Raw genomic sequence first — 24,650 nt, 5'->3', positions numbered from 1 at the left:
AATTTTTGCAACTTTGAAAGCAACTTTTTGAAATGTGGTTGAAAGTTAGTTTTGAACAGTTTTGAGTTTGTATTCCACTTGTATGGGAATAAATAGGCCCTTAGCATGCCATCTAAGGTTGGTATTTTTGAAATTGAATAATTTTCTCAATAAGATTGAAATTTCCTATGCATTTGTGGATGTTGCACTCTGATTCCTTTCATTTTTCAATATGAAATTCATCATGTTTTGATTGGAAACCAATTGGATATGTTAGAGTAGTGAACTACTTCAATTTGGATTTTGTGTCATTAAATTTTATTTAGATTTGAAGTAGCTATGATCATTTTATTGACTGCAATTTCTAGATTTTTACAATAACAGTCTTGTTGCAACGATTATTCTGAAATGGTACGGAAGAATTAAGGCTCAAGACCAGACTCATTTGAAAGAGGGGTGAATTACCTTTCATTTGGCACCAGTTTCATGAATTTTAGTTAAGTTTAGTGCAAGTTATAGCAATTGTTTTCTGAAAACTACCTGTGCAAAGCCATTAAAGGAGGGTTTGAAACTCTAAAATGTAGTTTTTGACCATTCCACCCATTGTATGCCACTTTAACTCAGTGGAATGGTCTGATATGATGTAAAGTAGATGTGTGTGAGTTTGGGAAGCAAAGGTGGTCATTTGTGATTCTTTTAAGGTGATGCACTAGTTGAATTTTTGTGCATTTTCAATGCAAATGAAGGTGTAGAAGTTGAGTTTCAGTCAATTGATGTTATGGTCGGCCATGTGAACATTTTGTGATCATGTGCAAGTCTAATGGGAAGTGTTCTAAGTGGTTGCAAGGGTGTGTGAGGTGTAGAGATGTCATTTTCATTAAATCCTCCTAATTGCAAGGATAAATGAAGGTTTCTTGTTTTGGGGTCTTGAATGCATGACTAACCCAAGAGGTTGTTGATTTAGATGTTTTATAACATATTGATATGTTGTTTTGAGGTTTTGAGTGAATCTTACATGATTGAAGGGTAGTTGCTTTGTAAATTGAACCAATTTAGGCCCAGTTCAAGAGGGTCAAGTCATAGAACTCCTATACTTTCTAAAACAAGTGCTTAAGATCTCCTGATATGTTTGAATGGGCCTTAATGGGTATCCAAAAAGAATTTGGTATCATGGGTATGAGGTGTCTTTGAAAAGTTATGCCTATTTTTTCAAGTTTGGAAGGTTGCTTGGCAATGAGGGTGAGTTGATGTTAAATAGGTTGAATAGGGTTTCACAGTCTGATCCATTGTTGATATTTGATCAATTTGAGTTGGTCTAGAGGTTGCCACCCTACTCTACATCAAATTTCAAGGGGGGAGATGCCAGTGTGTTAGGAGAAGACGTGGAGGAGTCATCCTTAGGAGGTGAGGGTGAGAGGCTGACATAGAGACAATGGGTAGCTAGTCGAAGCCCAATCAAATCTCCACTAGGTTCACCACCTAGGGGGCTACCACAATCACTTGTTTCCCCTCTAGTTCCACCACCTGCAACAGAGACCGTAGGGGCATCCACAAGATCCTGATTGGCAAAGGGGCAATCCCGGTATGTTTTGTGATTTTAGTTGTGTTATGTAGTTCTCTCTTTTGATTTCAAATACCATATATCATGTATGATTTAGATGCTGATATTGAGATATTGTTTGTGATTGTAGAGTGCATCACTAAGTGGTAGATCTTCATCTACCAAGCACTCTCGAACACCGTTCCAGTCGTCCAGATCCAAGGTCCCATTCTGGACTCGAACTAGCCACTCTAGTCAACGGATAGACATGCACATCTATTCTAGCTTGTAGCATGGCTTAGGACAACATATGAGGAGGGTCGAGTGGAGCTGGTGTAGGGAGCAGTGCAGCTGGCCACAGTGACGGGACAGAGGGACCAAGCCCTGTTGGAGCTGCAGACCATCATTGGAGAGAGAGACCGGGCTGTAACGTGAGTTGAGAGTGTTGAGAGGGCACGTGACCTCCATCGACAAGTTTCAGCAACACAACAAGGTGTAGCTAGTGACCTAGATCATCCTAGAGTGCACCATTTGATAGCAGATCTTGATGCGGCACAATAGCAAGAGGCCACCTTGAGGGAGGACTTGATGACTCGAAGGGAGACCATCGCAAAGTTGCGGGGAGAGCTAAGAGGACTTCGTTCACGGAGCACCACAGCTACGAGGTCACATTCAACATCAATTCGTCAGCCATCTCATTAGGACCAGGATCCTCAAGCACCAGCAGGCTCAGGGACTCATGCCCCAGGAGAGTCATGAGCATATTTTGACAATGTATAGATTCACATTGTTTACAACAATGTATAGCATTCTTTTGATATAAATGCATTGATGTACTTTCATAAACACATATACTAGTATTCACGTGATGTTTGAAGTGATGTGATACATGTACATTGGGACTAGACATTCACACACACATACACACACACACACATGATGCTTCAATTCGACCATGTCTTGCATTATCATGGATGGATGCTCTTTTATTTCATGTTCATCATGTAGACTCATGTGATGGATTTTTAGATTAGATGTATATCATGATTAATTTACATATGTTATACACGTGTTTAATTAAACTCTATGATAATTTAATATGTCTTCGAGATGTAGATATATGCATAAAAGGGAACCTACATGTATGTCACATACACACACACATAGTCACTTCATAACACACATATGGAATTGTGTTGATGAAGAAATGTCATAACAAAACAATCTTAGAGAACTAAGTGTCATGCCTATGACACATAAATTCTTTCTATGCATAGTATCAACGTAGGTACAAAGCATTCACTGGCTCTTTAAGAGGTGTGCCAGATCCATATGAGACAGACTATAGGCACTAGAGCCGTATATAGAAATGATTATGTAAGGACCTAACCAATTAGGACTAAATTTTCCTTTTTGGTCGGGTAGCACATTAACATTCTTCTTATTCTCATAAAGAACTAGGTCACCTATTTTGAAATTTCGAGGAAGGATGCTCTGGTTATATTGCTTGGATGAAGACTTTTGATAGGCTTGGAGATGTTGAAGGGCCTTTAGGTGGCACTCATCTAACAACTCAAGTTGATTAAGGCAAAGAGTACGATAAGAATCATCATCAATAAGCTCTTTAAGGGAAATTTGTAGTGAAGGGATTTCCAATTCTAAAGGTATGATCACATCAACACCATACACAAGGTCATAGGGCGTTGTTCCTGTAGCCATACGTACACTTGTGTGATAGACCCATAGTGCATATATTAATTAAGTATGCCAATATTTACCATGTTTACTAGTGGTTTTGCATAAGATATGTTCAATAGTCTTGTTAGATGCTTCCACTTGACCGTTAGACAAAGGATAGTATGGTGTAGAAAATCAATGTTGAATTTGAAATTTTTCAAGAAATTGCTTCACCTCCTTGTTCTTAAATGGCGTACCATTATTGGACACAAGGGTAGCAAGTAAACCAAAACCAAAAAAAAAATTATCCAAAAAAAAAATTACATTGCCAGTGGTGAACCTTAGCGATATAGCTTCGACCCACTATGTAAAGTAATTTGTGGTGGTTACGATGCAAGTATGACCTTTAGAAGAAGGGGGAGATATCTTGACAATAATATCTAGTCCCCAGGTCTAAAACAGACATATAGAGGCTTGAGTTTGGAGCTCCTATGTAGGAGCCCGAATAAGATTACTATGTTGTCGACATTGAGGGCACTTTTTGACAAAGCCAAATGAATCTTGTTCCATTGTTTGCCAATAATACCCCATGTGAATTAGCTTATGAACCAAAGATTTACCTCCAAAATGTCAACCCCCAAAACCTGAATGGGCTTCCTGAAGGGCTAGAGGTATTTCAACTTTAGTTAAACAATGAAGGAGGAGACCATTGTATGATCTATGATACAGAATATTAGATAAAAAGATATATCAAGTAGCAAGTTTTTGAATTCGGACGTGCATACTCTTACTAGCGTCATTAGGATAACTTCCACTCTTAAGATAATTATACACATGTTCAAACCACTCTTGCGAGTCTATATGAGCACACATAAGACTATCAAATTCAAGTTGATCAGATACAACAAGAGAGTGAAGAACTTGTACTAAGACATGATACTCATTTTGACTATAGTCCAGGCCTACAAGGGAAGCAATGCTTGCCATTGCATCCGCATGATGGTTTTCTCTCCAAGATATGCAATCGATAGAATAAGTGAGGTGTTTAAGTATGGTCATGACTAGATCCTTATACTGAGATAGTTTCAATTGCTTGGCACGATATGCTCCTATGACTTGATTTACAATAAGTTCATAGTTCCCATGAATACGAATATGCTTTACATCCATTGCAATCGTAGCACACAAGCCAACAATAAGGGCTTTGTACTCAACGATGTTGTTGTTAGTACAATGGAATTCTAAACGAAAGGAAAGAGGGATTCGTTTTCCTTTAGGTGACATCAATACAACACCTGCTCTTGAACTAGTCTGACATCTCAATCCATCGAAGTACATATCCCATATGGGCCCTTGGCTTATTGCTAACAAATCCTCATTAGGGAAAAGGTCTAAAGCAAGAAATAATTCAAGAGAAGGGGCTTCAACAAGTTGGTCGGCAATAGCCTACCCTTTGATTGACTTTTGACTCACGAATTTCAAATCGAACTCAAAAAGCAACATTAACCACTTAGCTAGCTTACCCGAGAGGTCAAATTTGTAAAAGAGGTGCCTTAACTTCTATGTCGCAAAAACAAGAGCTAAGCATTGTTTTTCCATTGCAAAATATCAGGTTTCATAATCGATAAGAACACGGCTAATGTAATATACTACCCTTTCTCTACCATCATTGTCATACTAGGCTAACAAAGTTGCTAGAGCATTAGATGAGGCGAGGACATATAAGAGGAAGGGCCTATTTGACATAGTCGACATTAAAATAGGTGGGTTAGCCAAATATTCCTTAATAGAATCAAAGTCTTTCTGACACTCTTCATTCCACTTGAAATGTACATCTTTCTTCAATAGCTACGTAAATGGAAGTGTGTGATCGGCTAATTGAGCTACAAATCTACAAATGGCCTGAATTTTCCCTTGCAAACTACAAAGTTGAGAGATGTTCCTTCGTGGAGGCATTTTAACAATTGCGTCAATCTTGTTCATATTGATCTCGATTCCCCAAGGAGACAATAAATCCTATAAGATTTCCTACATCAACACCAAAAACGCATTTAAGAGGATTTAGTCTCATCTTATACAATCGAAGGCTTTCAAAGACGGATCAGAGGTTCTTGACATGATCTTGGAGGATTATATACTTCGCTAAGATATCATCAACATAATCTTCTAGAATCTTGCGAATAAAATCGTGAAAGATAAGGATCGTAGGCCATTGGTAGGTTAAACTTTGTGCTTTCGAGAGGTCTGCTTTAGGAGGATCCTTTTTTGAAGAATCCTACTTCTTAGGTGATTCCTCCATTGAGACCTCTTCACTCTTCTAACTTCCCTTATTGGGGGACATGATAGAAGCAGAAGTCATCATTGTGGAGGATAATGTTGGGATGCAATTCTAGAATGAAGGCGTAATCGAAGCCTGACCTGCTACAACTATTTCATATAGACACATAGCATCAAGGTCAACCTTGATCATAGCTACTTGATTATTCACCAAAAACTTCATCAAGCCATGAAGTGTGGAAGAAACGACTCCTAAAGCATGAAGCCACGGTCTACCCAAGAGAAGATTGTAAGATAAAGGGCCCAACATCACATGTACCAAGATTGGGATGGTGACAAGTCCAACCTTCAAAGACAAGATAACTATTCCCAAAGCAATCTTTCCATTGTTATCGAAACCATGGATGAACAAAGAAGACGTTAAGGCATTCAGATCAACCTTAATATTCGACAATAGATCTAAACTACACATATTAAGTGTTGATCCTGTATAGACAAGAGTCCGTCTATTGCCAACACCATTAACATGAACAATTATCATTAATGGATCAGCCAAGTTCCTCACCTCAGGAGACGGGAGTTATGGGGATAGAACATAATATTTGGCATATCCATGTGAATATGATCCATCAATGCATTCACATCCACCGGACTTGCAAAAGAAGGCAATAAAATCTTTTGCAAAGCTTCATGTAGCATACCTTGATAAGCCAGAGCAGTCTGAAGCAAATCCCATGAGATCTTAGCGGGAGTAACTTTAAGTTTCTCGATAAGATCATAGTCACTAGGGTGCTTGACTACGGGTGGAGGTGCTTGAGGAAGACTTGGTTGAGAAGGTGGTAAAGAAGGTTTTGGTTGATCAAGATGTTGTTTATTCTTTCTCATGTTGTATGTATGAGCAATGGTATTGTAGGAAGGCTGTCTGGATTGCATAAACTTAGTATACAAATCAGGAGCATCTCCCTTGAATGGTTTCCCACCAATAGTTTTGACTTTCTTAGGAGAAGGGCTAGCTGCAGTCACATAAATGCATGGTCTCTTAGGCCTTCGTGGGGCTGCAGAGACGACAATAACATTCACGGACTTTTCATCTTTCAAAGAAAAGGAGTCCGAAGACGAGCTGTTACTTACTGTGGCATTCAATTATAATGCATAAATTGAGTCACATTCTTGCAGTTAGGTCAAAGATGTGTATTAATGAGATTGAGTGGAAAATACAACTGCTGAAATCGTGAAAATGGTAAATTATCTGGTGGCTTGTACAATAATTTTCAATTAAAACGAACAGCAGTCAACTGTCTCAAGTTACAAATTAAAAACATTCAATTTCAAATGCAACGATTTATGTATGAAACTGAATTTTTAAAACTAAAGACTTTTTTATTCATAAATCAATGAAATCTAATGCTTATAAATGGATATTCATCTCTTGGACCTTGTTCAGGTTCTGCTAATTCAGTCAATATATACTGATGAACATGCAAAAAAGAGCTCAACATACACTGTTGAGGTTTGCCCAGTTAAACTTAATGCTCCTGTAATCATACATTTCCTTACTGCTAAAAAATGTGATATGATAAGACTTTTGTTTATGTAAGTAAAAGCAACAATGAAAATTGGAACTGTAAGGGAAGGCCTATCAATGTTACATGATAATAATAATAATAAATTTCTAAATTATTGTGCTATTACATTCAGGCGTGGATTTAAGACACTTGAATGTAATACCAAAATGATTAGAACTTGCAGACATAATAGAAAGATCAATCCCATGATAGTGAAAAGGCATTTAGTAGAGGAGCCCATCAAGAGAATAGAATTGTACCTTAGATATCAACCTTCAAAGATCTATTTTAGCTCAAATTCCGCATAAGATCTAGAAGCATGCATCTATGCTAATGAAAACTATTTCAACCTGTTTATTCATGTTAACTTTTGGTAACTTTTGCCATCTGTAACATTTGATCATGCATCTGAAAACTGCCACCATTAATGTGACCATTAAGTTCCTTAAACTACCATTGATTTAGTGAACATTGTATTTTGTCAATAAAAGTTACACGACTGCATTATATTTCAGCTCATCCTTATCAATTAGAATATCACAATAGCAGGTAGCACCAGATTGTTGCCTTAGCAAATCTTTGAGAGATTCCAAACTAGTAGAAGTACAAAATACAGGTACAATCCGAAACACCTTGCATAAATAAAATTGTTAAAAATTAATAAGATCCTGGGATAGAAACAAGACTTGCAAAGGCCAAAATTAGTGTCCCCATACAGCAGTTAGTTCAGTACGAAGCAATGTTTCTCTCACTTAACAATTACTCTAGAAAAATTAAAAAATTAAATATTAAACTTATTATTTATTATAGAACATCCTGTGACCTATATGAAGTGTATCTGGGTATTAGACCCAACATCTTTTGGAGGTTGATTGTTAATACAAAATTCTCATACCGCTATCATGGGATGTGACTGATTGTCTCTCTTGTGCTGTACAAAATGTACTCTATTTATCAAAACCAGAATAGACCCCCTGATCTCTCAAAAGCCTCTTCTCTTCTTCTACATAGTTCTTTCCTCGACTAGCCTGGCCAAGATCCCTTTTTCTTTTCTCTTTCTGTGAGAAAGAAATAGATTTATGCTCATTTGCAAGCTCTCTTTTCTGTTTCTTCAAATAATTGTTTTCATCTACTCCTTGAACAGCAGACTGCAAATTATAGTAAAAGAATTAAATAAGCTCAAGTTAAAGGAAAAAAAACCTAGCAAGTAACTTCATAAGAATATTAATATCAGAAGATTCATCTACAAAATTGTTTCTAGGCATGTCTTATTATATGGTTTTAAGACTTTATAGTCCACTTTAAGTTATATTTATTTGGCACATAATAAGATTTTAATAAATTATTAAGATGTACGAAGATATTTTTAGTATGTCTCAAAACATACAAGAATTGGTAATTTGTAATTGATGTGATTGAGGAAAATGTGGAAAATTGCTGAGCAATAATTTTCAGCATCAGTGCAATGCAAAAGTGAGAGGCATTTTGGGTTAGGGAGACTATTAGTTTTTAGCCATAAATTTTATCAGAATAAATTCTAAGATTTTAAAGTGGGAAGCTCTCTCCAGGAGCTGCTAGGTTTTGAAGTTTTTGTCAAAAAATGGAATCCAATTCTGCTCATAAATGAATGTGGTAACCTTTCTTTCTTACAAAATCTGATTATCAGCTAGCTGAATAGAATTAAATCAGACCCAGTAAGCCATTTTCAACTGCATGTCATGTATCCTCACTCTCATACTTTATGATGCTAGACCTACATATTGCTGGACCTGGTGAATACTGTGTCTGCGATTTAGCTGTCCCAATGTGTAAATTAAACAACCATCTCTATTAGCAATGAGGGAGTAGCTTTTGATCTGATTTGTTTTCTTCTTTTTAAAGTCTTTCAAATTGTCCTCTGCATGTTTATTCCACCTAGGGCTTCTCTTTTTCTTCTCTCCCTTTTTCTTTTTATTTTCCTGTTCTTTTGTGTTTATAGGTGAATGGTACACAAAATACAAAACCACCATCATACAAGAGAGCTGCCCCTTTCCAACACAAGGGGAAATCATCCTGATCATAGTGATAACAATACATGCTGTTACTGAATTTGCCATGGTCATTGGATGGGTCACCCATGTTTTTGCAATGAATCGAGGCATAAAATCAGAACATCAACAGTTTTTGGCCACTTCGCTGGGAGAAAAGTGTTTTTGTCCTTTTTTTCACCAACTTTTACCGTGGCACTAGTTGCCTTTAATCCATAGAGTAACCACTTTGAATCATTAGCTCTCTTTCAGCAAAACAATCTAACTCTAGGATCCTGATATCATTTTCCAAAGTTTGCAGAAGATGGCTCACAAAGTACAGATGGACATATTCAAGTTTTCATAACCTTGGGGTTGCTAATGAAGATGTAGCTCTAAGGATTTTTGTTGAAATACTGGTTGAATTTTCTACTGTGTAGTTTCAACCAACGAATGATGCATGCACTGTAGATATGAACAGCCTACAAAACAATTTTTTTGACAAAATTCAAGCCTACTGAATGAATGTGAATTACTCCTTCAAATCTCTCAAATTCAAAACAATGATAAGCCTATCATCAACTTTGCGGAACTTTTCAATAGGTTGCTCAAAATAGTTCCATGTTCAGTTCTACGGTGACTTCTACCAGTCTGAACAATTTTTTTGTTCTTTCACTGCCACATTGCACCTAAAAATAAGATTAAGAAAGATACTGAACAATGAGGTTGCACAATGCACAAAGTATTTTCTAGGATGGTTCACACATAGCAAACACAACTAAAACCTATGTTTTTTGTTCTCATGTCACAGGCTGATTTTTGATTGAAAATAAACAACCTGAATAGCTATCAGACACTCACTCTTCCTAGCTAAATGCAGAGATTGAAAAGATGTGAGTAAAACATAAGGATTAAATAGGTTTAAATACAAGGACAGAGATAGTTTGGTAAATTGAATTAGGGAATTATGTACAAATCCACAATCTCAAATTTCTACTAAAATTTCAATATAAAGCTTGTAAGCTTGGTAAAAGCAATTTTCCTAACATCAACCCACCTACACAAGACGTTATAAACTAAACATGGTAGTTACATTCAAAGCTACAACAACCAACTTAACACCAACTGAATACAAAGCTTTAGGGAATTGTAAACGTTTAGCAATATTCAACTCACAAAAGCACCAATAACATAGTGCATCTAAACAAGAACTTGAAAGCAAGATAAGCATTACTAAATACAAAACTCTATTAAATGATATCGAAGAACAAACTAAGTGCCAAGAGAGTTTATTTATGAGAGTTTGCAATGCATTGCATGAAAAATAATAAAAAAGCAACACTTCTACCCTAAGAATAGTTTGCTTGCATGTGAAACAAGCTTTATTATACGTTTATGTCCACAAATACTAAACAGTAACTTAAGCAATATTCAGATAGATTTCTGATGAGGGTAACATCAGCTAAAAATATAACTTCTAGAAGGTCATCTAAAAATAGGCATTAAAATAAGCTTCTCAAAATATGCTCATCTCCTTAAAAACAAAGTTCTTCCTAAGAGTAGTGCCGTCTATAAATAGCTTTTCTAAGAGTTGGCCCTGGCAATAATTTTAACAAAGTTCTTCCATTCTAATTATTGATGGCAATCCCTCTAACAAAGTTCTGAAACCCTTCATTCTGTTGACCTCTTTGTATCAAACCATAACTGCAATCTGCAACCTTAGACATCAGAAACCCTAGAGCACATGAAAAAATTACTCACCAAATACCCTAATATGATTATGTGTGCTATCATCATTGATTTTGGTCACTCAAAGGACTAAGTAGAACCATGACAAACCTTGATCAGCTTTGGAAATGTTCACCGAAATGAAGGATTTGTCTTATTTGAAACCCTAGTAACCAAAAAACAACAGCAGTCCGTTCGATGATGAAGACTTCCAAAACCCTAGGCACCACCTATATGTTTGGCAATCTAAAGTTTCTAAGAAATAAAATCCCGCTTAAAGGTACTACTGAAGCCTGATATGATTGAAATTCCTGCTGTAGGTAACTGCTAAGATGTGATCGCTGCTGTAGCTCACCTCACCACTAAGAGAGATCACAGCTGTTGTTCACAGGAAATCAATGAAGATGGCCAAAAAATCTGAAATTAAGACTGAATCAGATCTCTAAATCTCCCTTTACTTGAGAAAACTATAGGATGCTGTTGATATGATGAAATAACTCTTTACTGATCTGCTGAAGTCAAATGGTGTGAAGAATGAAGAAAATCAGTCAGCCCTAGATATTGGTGTGCTCTTCAACATGTGCATACAAACCTTACGTTAGGAAAATCAGGTCAGACTTAAAAGCAGCGTGCTCTGATGAATAAGGGCACAGACCCTGATACTTTTAGGTGCAACTTTTGAAAAAAGAATGCAACCCAAGACTAATGGTGTGTGCCTCACAATGGGGTTGCATAAATTTGTTTCTAAAAGTTATTCCTATGTATGCTAGCACGTGCCAGTACACTAGCTTGCTAGTTTTTGACTTGAAGACTTCCTTATACCTTCAATAGAATGCACCTCTTAATTCTGCATGCAACTTTGAATTTCGAAAATGTGTTCATCCATTCATGGGTGCATGCTTGAGCATGCCAAAGCAAATTGTCATCCTAATAAAATTTGCAACTCCTATTGTATGCCATGTGCCTCATAATGGTGTTCCAATTTTTTGTTTGAAAATCAGTCACCATGTGATCGGGTGCACACTTTTACATGTCTGTGCAGCATTTTGACTTTGAAAAACCAACTGATACACTTCACTGTGGACTTATGCAGATTTGTTTTTTACAAAAATATTTCCCCCTTTCTTTGCAGCGCATGCCATTATACTCTAGCTGCAACTTTAGGGAAAAAAGCTTGTTCCTGCCCTTTATTGGTGCCTGCCTTCATATGCTGGTACACTTTTTGGTTTTGAAAAAATATATTCCACTCTTCATGACAAGTATAATGGTGATTAATGGTACCTCCATGGCCAAAAACATTCAACTACCGAAGTCATCTCTAGAACTGATCCCAACATGGACTTTGTACTTGCTTCTCTTGCATTACTGAAATCAAACATGCCAGCTATGAGATCAAAGACATCCTTCAAAATTCTAAGAGATTATTGTTCTAGCGATGATAAACCCATTTATGAGGTCTTCACTACTTAGGTGAACTAGGATCATGTCCTCATTACTGATGCACAAAACAAGTATGCTTTCACTCCATTCAGTTTGACCCTTCTAAATGTTTTGAGATGAAAGGTGGCATCCATTTACCCTTTGTGTTTCCTCCTAATAAATCCATCTTGTGCTTCCTAAGCTGTTGTCCATAAACAATCTCTCCCATAATTTTAAAGATTACCCATTTCCACTTCCCTTTTCCAAATTGATGAGTAAAGGGTGTTATTCCTCTGAACTTGTAAATAAGCATCGTTATGTTTCTTTTGTCTAGTTTTAGTTTTGTGTTGTTTGTTTTCTCCCTGTGTGTTTTGAACAAAGGAGAAGCTCCCCAATTACTTACGAATAGCATTTGCTATGGAAAACAACCCTCTCCTAAAATCAAACCCTTAGCAACTTTGTTTCATGGTTATGAACTCTCTTTAATTGTTTAACCTATCACTAATCATTGTTTCTCAAAAAAAGACCTTCCTTTGCCTTCTTTGTCTCTACTACAATGGTCATCTATATTGTTCTTGCTTTGTGCTCTACATAAATGTGGGTTTTTAGATGTAAAAAGAGAAGATAGTGTTAACAAGTGTTCGTTCACCATTTTATATGAGTTGGGAGAGAATGTGAAAAAGGTTTGACTAATGATGCACAACCAACCTCCTTAGACTTTTGGGTCTCCTACTTATCTCTCTGCAATACTCAACTTGGTTTCTTTAATTTGGTTTTCCAATCATGCCCCCTGTCCTAGCATGCATGTGGAGTCTTTCCCTTAGCATTTAAGGATGAAACCCAAAATGTGTTTTTTCTTATGTCCAATGTTATTTCAAGACATTTTTGCCCATTGTGTTTTTGGAACATTTTTGGCCTTTTGGAAAAAGGGGCGTGAAGGCATCAGAAATGCAACAAACATAAATTTGTGTTTTCTCATGTCAAATGCGACTTCGAAGCAAGTTTGCGTTTTGGCCGTTTTGGTCTCAAAGGCACGATGAATGCATTTTACATTATGGTAAAAGGAAAGGAGCAAACAAGGTGGGGAATGATATTGAAGACAAAGGAAACAGTTATTCAAAAACAAAAAAAAACTTCTGCACTCACATTAGTGACATCCATGGTATAGTCAAGTGGCAAGTGGGCACACTCAAGTGCTTGTGGTTAGGCTAAGGTGGGCAAGTGCCAGAGATGGGGCAGGCATAAGAGACCTGATGAGAAACAGCATGAAGCCCCAAGGCAATGATATAAAACAATATTCCCTGCTGACGTGTGTGCATAGATGCATGTGTCTTCCACTGAAGACAGCTTAATAGCATGCAAATTTGAATTTAATTAAAAATGTAAATCTTTGTCTTAGCAATGTAAGATAAATTCCATAGACAAGATGCTGGGATGGAGGTTCATCTTTATCAATGCTTCACTAGCAAGTTAGCAACCCACTATTAAGGAGTGACCTTAACAAGCATTCAGCAGGTTTTACATGGCAAATGATGCACAAGTGTATATATATCTTCATGTGCACAGATCTCTTGTGACGTTTTGTTGCACAATCACCCATGACAATCCATTCCAAACAGTTTGTCTAAATAATTATCCTTGGCAACTGATTCATTGAAGTGTGGTGTTAAAGATTATTCAGTGTTTAAAAGGTTTCAACAGCAGTTCAAGTCTCAACTTTTGGTGTTCCAAAATTAATGGGTATAGGCCCCTCACAGGTGGATGCTTCACCGGCCATGTTCACTGACTTAGGTGCCAGTAATAACAGTGATAGCGATAAAAATATGGAGCCTGCAACTATCCTGATGTCATGGCCCCATCAAAGACATCAGATCACAGCCCCTCTTAAAGCATGATCCACACAATAAAGTTTCTAATAGCATAATAAAAGTGGCACCAAAGTTAATAGGAAGATGCTAGCGATTTAGAATATAAAGGAATTTAATTAAAATTAATAAAAATTACCATGGGCAGTGTTGTGACCTTTTCACACATCACCCCAATGCAAATGGGGACCCTCCCTTTTTCCTGCTTTCTAGGGTTTTTGTTAGAGCCTTGTGACCTTCCGGCATCGGTATTGCCAAATTTTGTCAGTTTTGAGTGGTTTGAGTTTTGAAGTTGCGAGTCAGTTTGTGCAAACTAAGGTCAGAACAGAGTCTAGACACTGTCAAAGTGCCTAGAAAGGCCAAAGGACGAAGATTGCAAATGATTTGGGTTAATTTGGACAAGTTTCTATTTTTGGAAAGTTTTGCTTTTTCCCTTTTTCCTATTTTTTAGGAAGTTTCATTTTTGGCACTTTTAGCACGATCCCTGAAATGGCTATTTTCAAAAAGTTTTTCCTATTTTTTAGGGATGCTTGCTTTTTCTATTTTTGGAAAGGGGATCTAAGGTTTGCATTATTTGCTCTAAGTTACACTGAATATGATCATCAAATTCCTCTGAAATTCAAGTTTTGTTCAAAAAAGTCAATCTCCTAAATTTTTGGGATCCTGATGAATTCAATGGATAAATGAAGTATGGTTTCCAAATTTCAAGATGATCTGACAAGAATTGCAAGAGTTATCAAGATCTTAGGGTTTGATGCCATGGTGCACGATCTTCTCAAAGTCCGCCTAGCAATCTGATCAAAGGGTCAGGACTTGTACAAAGTCCGCCCTCATGGTAGGGAAGCATGGTCATGACCTTCTCAAAGTTCACCCTAGGAATGGTTGCAAATTTAACAAGATGGTACACAAACTTCTCAAAGTCCGCCCAAGGTAATAAGTAATGGTGCATGGATCAAGCAAAGTCTGCTCAAGAAGATAGCATTTGGTGCCTAAGTATCTTAAACTCTGCCCAAGAAGTGAGGGAAATAACAAGGTTGAAAGGTTCTCAAGTTTCCCCAAGTCCGCCCTCCTTCAAATCGAGGTGCATGACTTCAATGAAGTCCGCCCTAGAGAGATAACAATGGTGCACATTCTTCACCAAGTCCGCCCTGAATCATGTGTCAAGGTTCCTATCAGCTAACAAGTCCGCCCTACCTTGCAACCAGCAGTTCCTAAATGTGATGAAGTCCGCCCTACAACATATGAATGGTGCACAAGTTGTGCAAAGTCCGCCCTAGCTTTGATTGCAATTGGAAACAAGTTAAGATAAGTCCGCCCAAGAGAGAGATACATGCTAAGTTTGGAGAAAAAGGAATATTCTCGAGTGATGTCAGCAAGATTTGATGATGAAGTTCTAACTGAGACCAAATTAGAAGTTTTTTTCAAAAAAGAATATTCCAGATTTGGTTTGAATTGTGAGCTGAAAATCAATTTAGAAAGTTGCATTGGAGAGACAAGATGAAGATTCCGAACTTGATAGTGGTGACAAGTCAACTAAAGACTGAATTAGAAACATTCCTTGCAGATTTGAAAGACTGAGGATGAATTAGAAACAAATTTTAGAGAAATTTCTGAGTTTCTAATTGGGAATTCGCACTCTCATACAAATACCTTATTCATTCTCTCATTTTTACACATGAAGTTCGAACATGAAGTTCAAACTTTCTGAGCAAGTTGAGAGCAATTAAGAGAGGTTTTCTGCAGGTGAAGGATGTTTTTGAGAGAATTTTTAGGAGTTTTTGAGGGTTGGAAGTGATTTCAAGAAAGATTTCAAGTATAAGTCTGAGATTTTCAACCATTTTTCACAAGTTTGCACACAGATTTTGGAAGAACCTTGACTGTTTGGAAGGCAAATTCATTATTTTTTTGAGATTAACATCTGATTTTTCATCCTCCAAACAGCTTATGTTCTCTTCTTTTCATTCTTCCGAAGGTGAAAATGAGTTTTGTGGGCAGAGTATTGGGTTTTGAACCTGATTTTTTTTCAAAGTTATAAAGAGAGAGAACAAATATAGCAGATTTCCCTTCTTTCCTTTCTCACTTTCTGCCTTTCAAACAAGTTAGAATGAATTTAATTGAGTTTTCTTGTACTTGGATTCTGATTTTGAAGTTAAAATCAGACTGTAAATTCCTTAAGTTTGATGATTTTCAGGGGTTTTCATTAAGATTTTCAGAATATCAAAGTATTTGAAAACCTCATTTTAAGGTAAAGTGTTGGAAAGAGAGTGAAAATCATGATACACTTAGCTATTGAACCCCAAAATTGCACTTAAATACAGACCCTAACTTAAGTTTATTTGTTTCTCTTGCAGATTTGGATGACCTCGGAGGTTGGAACATCATGCAAGGTCAGGATGAAGTTTCTACTCAAGATTCTCCTCCGGAATTGAAAAAATGAACTCTAAGTGGAAACAAGTGGGTGATACAAACCTAGGACACATAAACCTCAGGGAATTCAAGAAGTGGATGCACGGTACAGACACTAAACTACCTACAATGATAGCAAGGAGAATGATGCGGAATGGTATAGTGTAGGCTGTTGGTTTCCTTCCAGCAATGCAATGTACTGAATTGATAGTGGAGTGTTCCAAGCATTATAACCTGGAAAATAGAGAGATAGTAGCACCTGATGGAAGTAATTCTCGCAAATATTGGAGAAGTAGCAATTAGAGAGGCTTTTCGCATCCCTGAATACCACCACGGTCTACATGACCAGGGATGAAGCAAACTAGTTATACAATGACAACGTAGAAGAATATGAGGCTAATATCAACCATTCATGGTTGGAGAAGCCTAGAAAAGGTATTTCCAAGATACCTAAACTCCTTGTGAGGGCATAATTCAAAGAAGATTACGGAGACCTCATAGTCCTATTGAACAAAGTCATGGGCACCCAGCAAGGTGCTCCCTTCGAGCCATGGATGTACTATTTTATCCATGAAGTAACTGCTGGAGTTAAGATGATATCAGTGATAATATGGATGATCGGTTGAGAAATTTGGAGAAGAATAGAACCTTTTATATGAGTTCATATTTAATCTAATCTTTAGCCAAGACATACAGATATAGAGGCCTTGTATGTAGAGGAGCTGTAGGAAATAAGGAGAACCAATTTGTTGTTTATGATTGTTATCCGCAGCTACACCTGGAGGAGAAATTCCATTTGAAAAGAGTTAATGATGCATCTTAATGCATATCACGAGAACCCTTTAGGGAGGTCTTCATCAGCGACTCTCTCAAGAGTCAAAGGATTTTATCAACAGTTTTGGATATTGGTATATCCAATATTCCAAGTTCACCTACTTAAGGATCCAGGGATTCTCTAGATAGCCATATAGACTAACTATGTTTCCTACAAATAGAATGGTATTACTTGAAGTAGTAAGACAATTGGAGAACTTTATGATTGTACAAAAAAGGAAACAAAAGACAGGAGCGTCTTCTCTCACTATTGGGAATAGATTGGAAACATGTCCATCAGCCCAAGCTGTTACACATGCCGACAAGGAGATTCAATGGTATCCATTCTTTCAATATCAAGCAAGAAGCCATTTTGATCCATTTCATCGGATAAAACAAATTGATGGAGAAAGGTTTGAGCATAGAGCAGACCTCGAAGATTATTGGGCTAACGCAACTGATATCTTCGAGATCAAAAAGAGATTTTGGTCCAGGATTCTACTGAGCTTGATCAGGGCATCCGAGGTATTCCAAGTGGCAAACCAAATTGAGGAAGACAATGAGTATGAGCAGCCACATTATGCTACCCTGAAAAATGAACCTCTTGCTCTAGTTGATTGGACAAAATCTGAAAGAGCTAACCTGGGTGATCTTATGAGACCCGTGATCGAATACTCCAAATGGTGGGCAGCTCAGAGAACAAAGCAACTCAAAGCAAGGAATGTTGCCTTCACCTATGATTTCATGGGGACTAATGAGTCCATGTCTTTGAATCATAAGAGTACATCAAGTCACCCAAAGAATCCAGAGAGTGTTGGATCAAGGAAGAGAAAAGAGCCCACTGAGAATTCCATAAGAGCTAAAGAAAATAATATCATTGGAGATGCAGATGTGAGCAGAATACACAAGTCTGGCGAAGGTCATTTGACTATAAGCACTACATCTATTGCTCCAATAAGAATTGAAATTGAGGAACAAGAATAGGATAGTAAAATGGGAGATAATGAGACAGAAGATACTCCTCCCGTAATTGAAGAAATCATAGAGGAAATGGTTCAAGAACCAAGCCAGCCTCCTATTCTCACCAGAGTTATTGCTCCTAAGGAAGTTGAAGATAATTTTGATGAAAGTGGCATGGAACAATCAACCATCTCGGATTGGTTGAGGGAAAGAATGAAAGCCAAGGTTCCTGAGGAGGATCATCAAGTAGAAAACATAGCAGCATTCTTGGCTGAATTGAATAAACCAGCAGAAATAAGACCACCTAAACCAGCTAAGAAGTTCTCTCTGATTCAAAGAGATAGTGCAGGGTGCAAATCAGTACAGGTAGCAGTACCAAAGGCATGAAAAACTCAAGGCAGCATTACTCCTGAGGACTATGAAGTCACTTCTATAAGTTGGGGAAAGACCACTACGATTCAAGAAGTCCAGGAATTTGATGATTCCTGCAACACCCTCGAGGCAAGATTGAACAAGGAAATTGAAAAAAGAAAGAAGGTTGAAGCTGAAAATGAGCAATGTAAGAGATATGTTCAGCATTTGACAAAACCTATTGATCGGGAGGAAGTACCAGTTACTCGACCCATACCTCTTCTACAAGAATCAATGAAAGATTATGAAGGCCACTTTCAGAGAAGTCAAATAATGGACTTTTGACGCCTCGGAGCATGCTGACATACTTGTTGAGAACCTAGTATCAACATATGACTCCACCTCTTTCTTATTGACCAGAATTCAGCACATAGTTGAAGCTTGGGAGGATATTGAAGATATACAAAGCAGAATAATTCCATGTCTCAAGACAATTAGAGGGCTTTCTCAACAAGACCTAGTAGATGGAGAAGTTATTCGGTCAGGAGATAGATATGATTTTAGCACTTGGTACTTTGCTTTGACAACCAAGGTTGAACCTTTGAGAAAATCAGAGGCTAAGTGTTCAAAGATAGAGAAGACCATCAAGAATATTCAAGACAAAGTCTTCTTTGTGGCAGCTGAAATATTGCAGCAGGATGAAGTGCGAGAGAAGCATTTGCATGCAGAAAATTTGAGGGCCAAGATTCAAGGAAACTTCTTTAAAGTTTCAGGGCCGATTCTCAAGGATGATCTCACCAGGATATCGAACTTCATACACATTGATGAGAACCTTTTAGCACAAGTAGCTGACTGGGAGAACACTCTCGCCATATGTATTGATGATGTGGACATGGTTGATTTCCAAATTGGCAGCTTGCCAAGTGTCACCATGGAGGAGGTTCGATCATTAGCGACCAGATACATTGCATCTACTAAAAAAGAAATTGGACGCCCACCTTTGTAAAATTAGCAGCTACGCCACTTGTCGCCTTCTCTTTTGTTCAAACTGTTAGAGTTTTGGGAAACCCTAATTAGGGTTTTGATCTTTTAATTTGTGCCCTTGATCGCTGTTCAATCTTGGCCATTCATACTTTCTATGTGCCTATATAAGGTTTCCTCCTCTCATTTGGAGAGTGTGAGGCTTTTGAAATATTGTTGCAAGAAGGTCATTTTCAGATAATACATTACTTGTGTGTTTTTTCTTAAGACTTTGTAATCTCTATTATTCGAGTGATTAGCAAGGTTTTCAATTTTTTCAACACTTTATGTTGTTAGATTGAATGAAAGATTTGATAAGTATTGATTCATGGTGTATCTCTGCTCATACTTTTGAGGAATAGATAATTTTTATTCATTGTGCAAAGTTAGTCTAAGCTTTCCATTTTGTGTATGCTTAAACTTCTAATCATAAGCACATCCCTTGAAAATTGCATCTGCTTTGTGTAGTTGTCTTAAGTGAGGCGAAGCGAAGTGTGATTTATTGAGTTCACCAAATCAATACCGTCTCTTGAGTTCATAGGAGTAGAGTAGACTTCTAAACCCTTGTCCTTTTTTTGAAAGTCTAAATCCAAAAATCCAAAAAAAAAAAAAAAGAGGACCACCAATTGATAAACCCGTCTAAATCCCAAAGTTGTGAACAATTCAAGCGTAAGTCCCTTTGTGTATTACCAGCATATCACAACGCCCATTGAGCTTATCCACACATCAAGACTTGACAAAAGAAACCTTGGAATCACCATATGATCTTCTAGCAATCTTAGCATACAGGATGATTTTGTTCAAGAGAGGTTAAATTATCTCGGGGTACTTTATTCTAATGCTCGGTATATGATAAAATGTAAACCAACAGACAGCAATTGGATAAGATGGGTTGTGCCTCATTCCAATGTTAAAAGGTTGTGACTCCCTCAACTATAAGATATAAATGGAGATTATTTCATTATTGAGAGGAATTAAATTGGAAAGAAATATTAAGTGACTAACAAGAAAATAATTACAGCCAAATAAGACAAAACCCCTGCAAGGTTCAAAGAGAATTAAGGATAAAAGACCTTAACTTCTGAGACCAAGTTATTGGATGAAAATCCCTAACTTGACTAGAGATTAAAGTTAAACATTTAAGGAGAAATAGCTGCAAATTGAAGGAGAAACATAAGCAGGAAAATCAAAATAAGATTATATTTAGAATTGTTTGAAAATTAAATTTAAATTCATGATTTTTATTCAAACTATATTTATAAATTAAATGCAATTATCATTCTAGAATTAGAATTATTGTTTTAAGGCAAAAATAAGCAATGTTCTAGAAAGGGACATTACAATTGGTATCAGAGCAGCAGTACTGCCATCCTATGGGTCTAAAAACTAGTTTATGCAGTTGGTCAAAGAGATCAACAGGCTTTGGAGAGAGAAAAAGAGAGAGAGAGCACTACAAGAGGAAAACAAGCAAATTAGTGGTATAACCAAGATGACCAATCAGGATGAGTGAAAGATGTTTATGGAGCAAATGGCTGAAAGACATGAACAAATGATGAAGCAACATGAGGAAAATAATCAATTACTCATCTGAATGATGCAAAACATGAATAACTCTAACAGGCACAGACAAAACAAATGGATAGAAAATAGTAGCACTAATAGAGTAACCGGAAATAATAATAGAAGTGGATCAACACCACCTCCTACTCAACCCACATTTCTGTGCCTAGCACAGAACCACCCAAGAAGAACAGACAATTCAAGAAGCATTTGAGGCCTGTATAGATGAATATTCAAAGACCGATCACGATGTTAGATGTGATATTCTTTTCATACAATTCTACAATGCTAGGAATGGAATTAGGGGAAGACAAACCATGTCACAAAGCAATGAAGATCTACAGCATAGATTAAGCAAGATGTCACTTCCCACATTTTATAGTTCATGAAGAGTCACAGCAAGAGCTTGAGTCCAAAACTTGGACATGTTTCTCACATAGTCCTATTATAGAAGAGGAAGCCATGAAGTTTGCTATTCTTCATTTGGATGGGATTGCACATGAGTGGTGGCATCATGGAATTTTCACGAGGACGTCAATGTATTATAGCATATGCCCAATTTACACAAGACTTATACATATATTTGATCAAAAGCATCTAGAGAGGCATTTCAAAGAATTAACACGTTTGAGGCATCCTGGATTAGTAGAAGATTATGTGGCCAAATTTCAGAGAATTTCAATCATGGTGATGGATATTACCAAGTGAAGGTTCAAATACTTGTTCATTGAAGGTTTGACGGAGTCTCTCCAAGGCTTGGTGAGTGCTCTTGACCCTACATCTCTACAAGATGCAATTCAAAAGGCATTGAGGTTACAAGTTTCTATGAATAGGAGCAAGTCCTACTCCAAGAATGCAACACTTGAACTTAGAAAGCCACCTTCACAACCTAACTTACTACCTCCAAAGGCAAGCCAAGAAGAAGTTAAGAAGTTATTAAGAATGAGCTCTAAAGGAAGTTATTTTTTTATTGTAGGGAGCCCATGGGAGGTGGGTCATAGATGTTCGGGGAAAGGACAAGTGTATCGCATAGAAGCAATGACAGATGAAGAATCTAAGGAGGAAGAACTTGAACTTGAATATGTAATGGAAGAAGAGGAACTAGAGAAAAAAGAGGTAAAGTTTGCAAAAGGAACATTGGCAAAACTTTCAAGGGCACACAAGTATCACCCTTCTAGAATTTGTGGTGTTTTACAAGGTCATAAGGTGAGTGTCTTAATTGATAGCGGTGCTACATATAACTTCATTGATGAAGGTCTAGTGATGAGGGTGAAATTAAAGGCTGAAAATTTTGAGAGGGTTTCAAGGTAGTTATGGTTGACAGATTCACTACTCCTTGTACACGAAGAATTCAACAACTAGACATCACTTTGGGGAGACACCGAATTAGTGAGGATTTTTGTATTAGGCATAGGCAATACAGATATGATTTTGGGCATTCAATGGTAACATTCTTTGGGTAGATACTATCAAGATTTTCAAAAGGAGGAGCTTTGTTTCCAATATAATGGCAAGGAGGTGATTCTACAAGGTCTATCAAATGGATCTCCAATGGTTGTGTTGGCCCAAAAGATGGAGAAAGCATTTAGACATGGGCAAGTAGAATGGGCAGCACAATGTGTGATCACTGATAGCCTTTCTCCTAAAGAAGGGAAGACCACTCATATTGATATTCAATCTATTGTAGACAAGCATAGAGTGGTTTTCGGCAATATTCCACCGGAATTACCTCCTAAGAGGGGTTTTGAACAGACCATTGAGCTAAAAGAGGGAGCAAAACCCATAATTACTACACCTTATACCACCCAAAGAGATATAAGGAAAAGATTGAGAAAACAATTAAGGAATTGCTTAATATGGGGCATATACAACCTAGCTCAAGCCCTCTTGCTTCTTCCATGGTATTGGTAGAAAAGAAAGACGGTACTATGAGGATGTATGTGGATTGTAGGGCACTTAATAAAAAGACTATCAAGAACCGTTATCGCATCCCTAGGCTTGATGAATTAATTGATAAACTCCATGGTGCAATGAATTTATCTAAGTTTGATTTACATTCCGGATGCCACCAAATAACGATGAGAAGAGAGGATTTTCACAAAACTGCTTACAAGTGTCATTTTGGACATTTTGTATTTCTAGTCTTACCATTTGGACTAACTAATGCTCTAGCTACATTCTAATCTTGCATGGTCCAGATATTCAGTAAACAATTACGGAAATTTCTTTTGGTATTCTTTGATGATATATTGATCTATAATAAAGCTTGGGAAGATCATTTAAGGCTTACTGATGAAGTATTGGAATACTTGAGCAACAATAACTATTTGCTAAAGCATCTAAATATGAATTTGGGATGACTCAAATCTTGTATTTAGGGCATAAGATCAATGTCCAACGTATTAGTGTAGATGAAGAGAAAATCAAGGCAATAGTAGATTGGCCTCAACCTAATACTTTAACATATTTACAAGGATTTGTAGGACTCTACAGTTATTATAGAAGGTTAGTCAAAGGATTTTCAAGGCTAGCTACCCCATCAACAAATTAAACTAAGAAGGGTGCTTTTTCATGGAGTGAAGAGGCAAAAAGAGCTTTTGACAAGCTCAAAGAGATAATGAGTTCTTGCCCGGTACTAGCCATTCCATATTTTTCTATTCCACTTGAATTAGAATGTGATACTCCAGTTGAAGATATCAGAGCTGAATTAATGCAAAATAAACATCCAATAGCTTCGAGAGTTGCAAGCTTAAGGAAATGGAAAAAATTATTCTATTTATAACAAAGAGAAGCTGGTCGTTATGCATGCATTGGCCAAGTTTAGACATTACCTAGTTTATGGGAAATTAATTGTTGAGATCAACCATTATATTGGAAATATTGTTGTCATTGAAGTCAAGAAGGAATTTGTTGTCAAAGCAATATCGTCATCGATAGATTGATTGTCATTGATGTCAAAGCCTTGAGAAATCACTAATGAAGTTTGAAAGGCCAAAGGCCACTAATCAATGTCAAAGAAATTGTTAAGGAAGTTTTGTGAAGAAAATTTAACATCAATGCTGGCCAACCTGCTGAGTTGTAGCATCTACATTGGAGAGTTAAAATCAAATTATTTCACTCTAAAGGTGGCCGACTACCATATTGATGTTTATATATAAACATATAATAAGATCGCCCAAGTAAAATAATATAAGTGATACATATTCATATAAATTAAAATAAAATAGAACAATTCATAAGTGCAGCAAATACTATATTAAGTGTAGCATTATAAAGGGTAACGAATGGTTTTGAAAGACAGCATATAAGACAAGAAGACAAAAGAGCACATAAGACAAAAAAATGTAGCAATTAAAAAGCAGCGATTAGTATTAAAGGAAGCAGTGATCATAGTTAAAAGCAGCTATTTATTATGAGAAGGCATGTCCATTGTAAAGAGGTGTCTCTCTTAAAGAAATTGTATTTTTTCAAGAGGAATATGAAG

The 24,650-nt window shown here is 37.0% G+C and overlaps 1 protein-coding gene across 3 annotated transcripts in view; it reads right to left on the bottom strand.

Annotated features, from left to right (window-relative positions):
• Window positions 1-7,671: 7,671 nt before the first annotated feature.
• The window catches only part of LOC131044480 (uncharacterized), a 41,916-nt gene continuing 24,937 nt past the window's right edge, over window positions 7,672-24,650 (bottom strand). For all 3 annotated transcript variants that reach the window (XM_057977807.2, XM_057977805.2, XM_057977806.2), the window contains exon 4: window positions 7,672-8,186. In XM_057977807.2, the coding sequence (XP_057833790.2) occupies window positions 7,986-8,186 (201 nt within the window). In that variant the 3' untranslated portion in view covers window positions 7,672-7,985. The remainder of the gene's footprint in view (window positions 8,187-24,650) is intronic.

Source organism: Cryptomeria japonica, chromosome 10 (assembly GCF_030272615.1).
Source record: "Cryptomeria japonica chromosome 10, Sugi_1.0, whole genome shotgun sequence".
Classification (NCBI taxonomy): domain Eukaryota; kingdom Viridiplantae; phylum Streptophyta; class Pinopsida; order Cupressales; family Cupressaceae; genus Cryptomeria; species Cryptomeria japonica.
The sequence above is the reverse complement of the archived record's forward strand: the minus strand, read 5'-3'. Positions and strand labels throughout refer to the sequence as shown.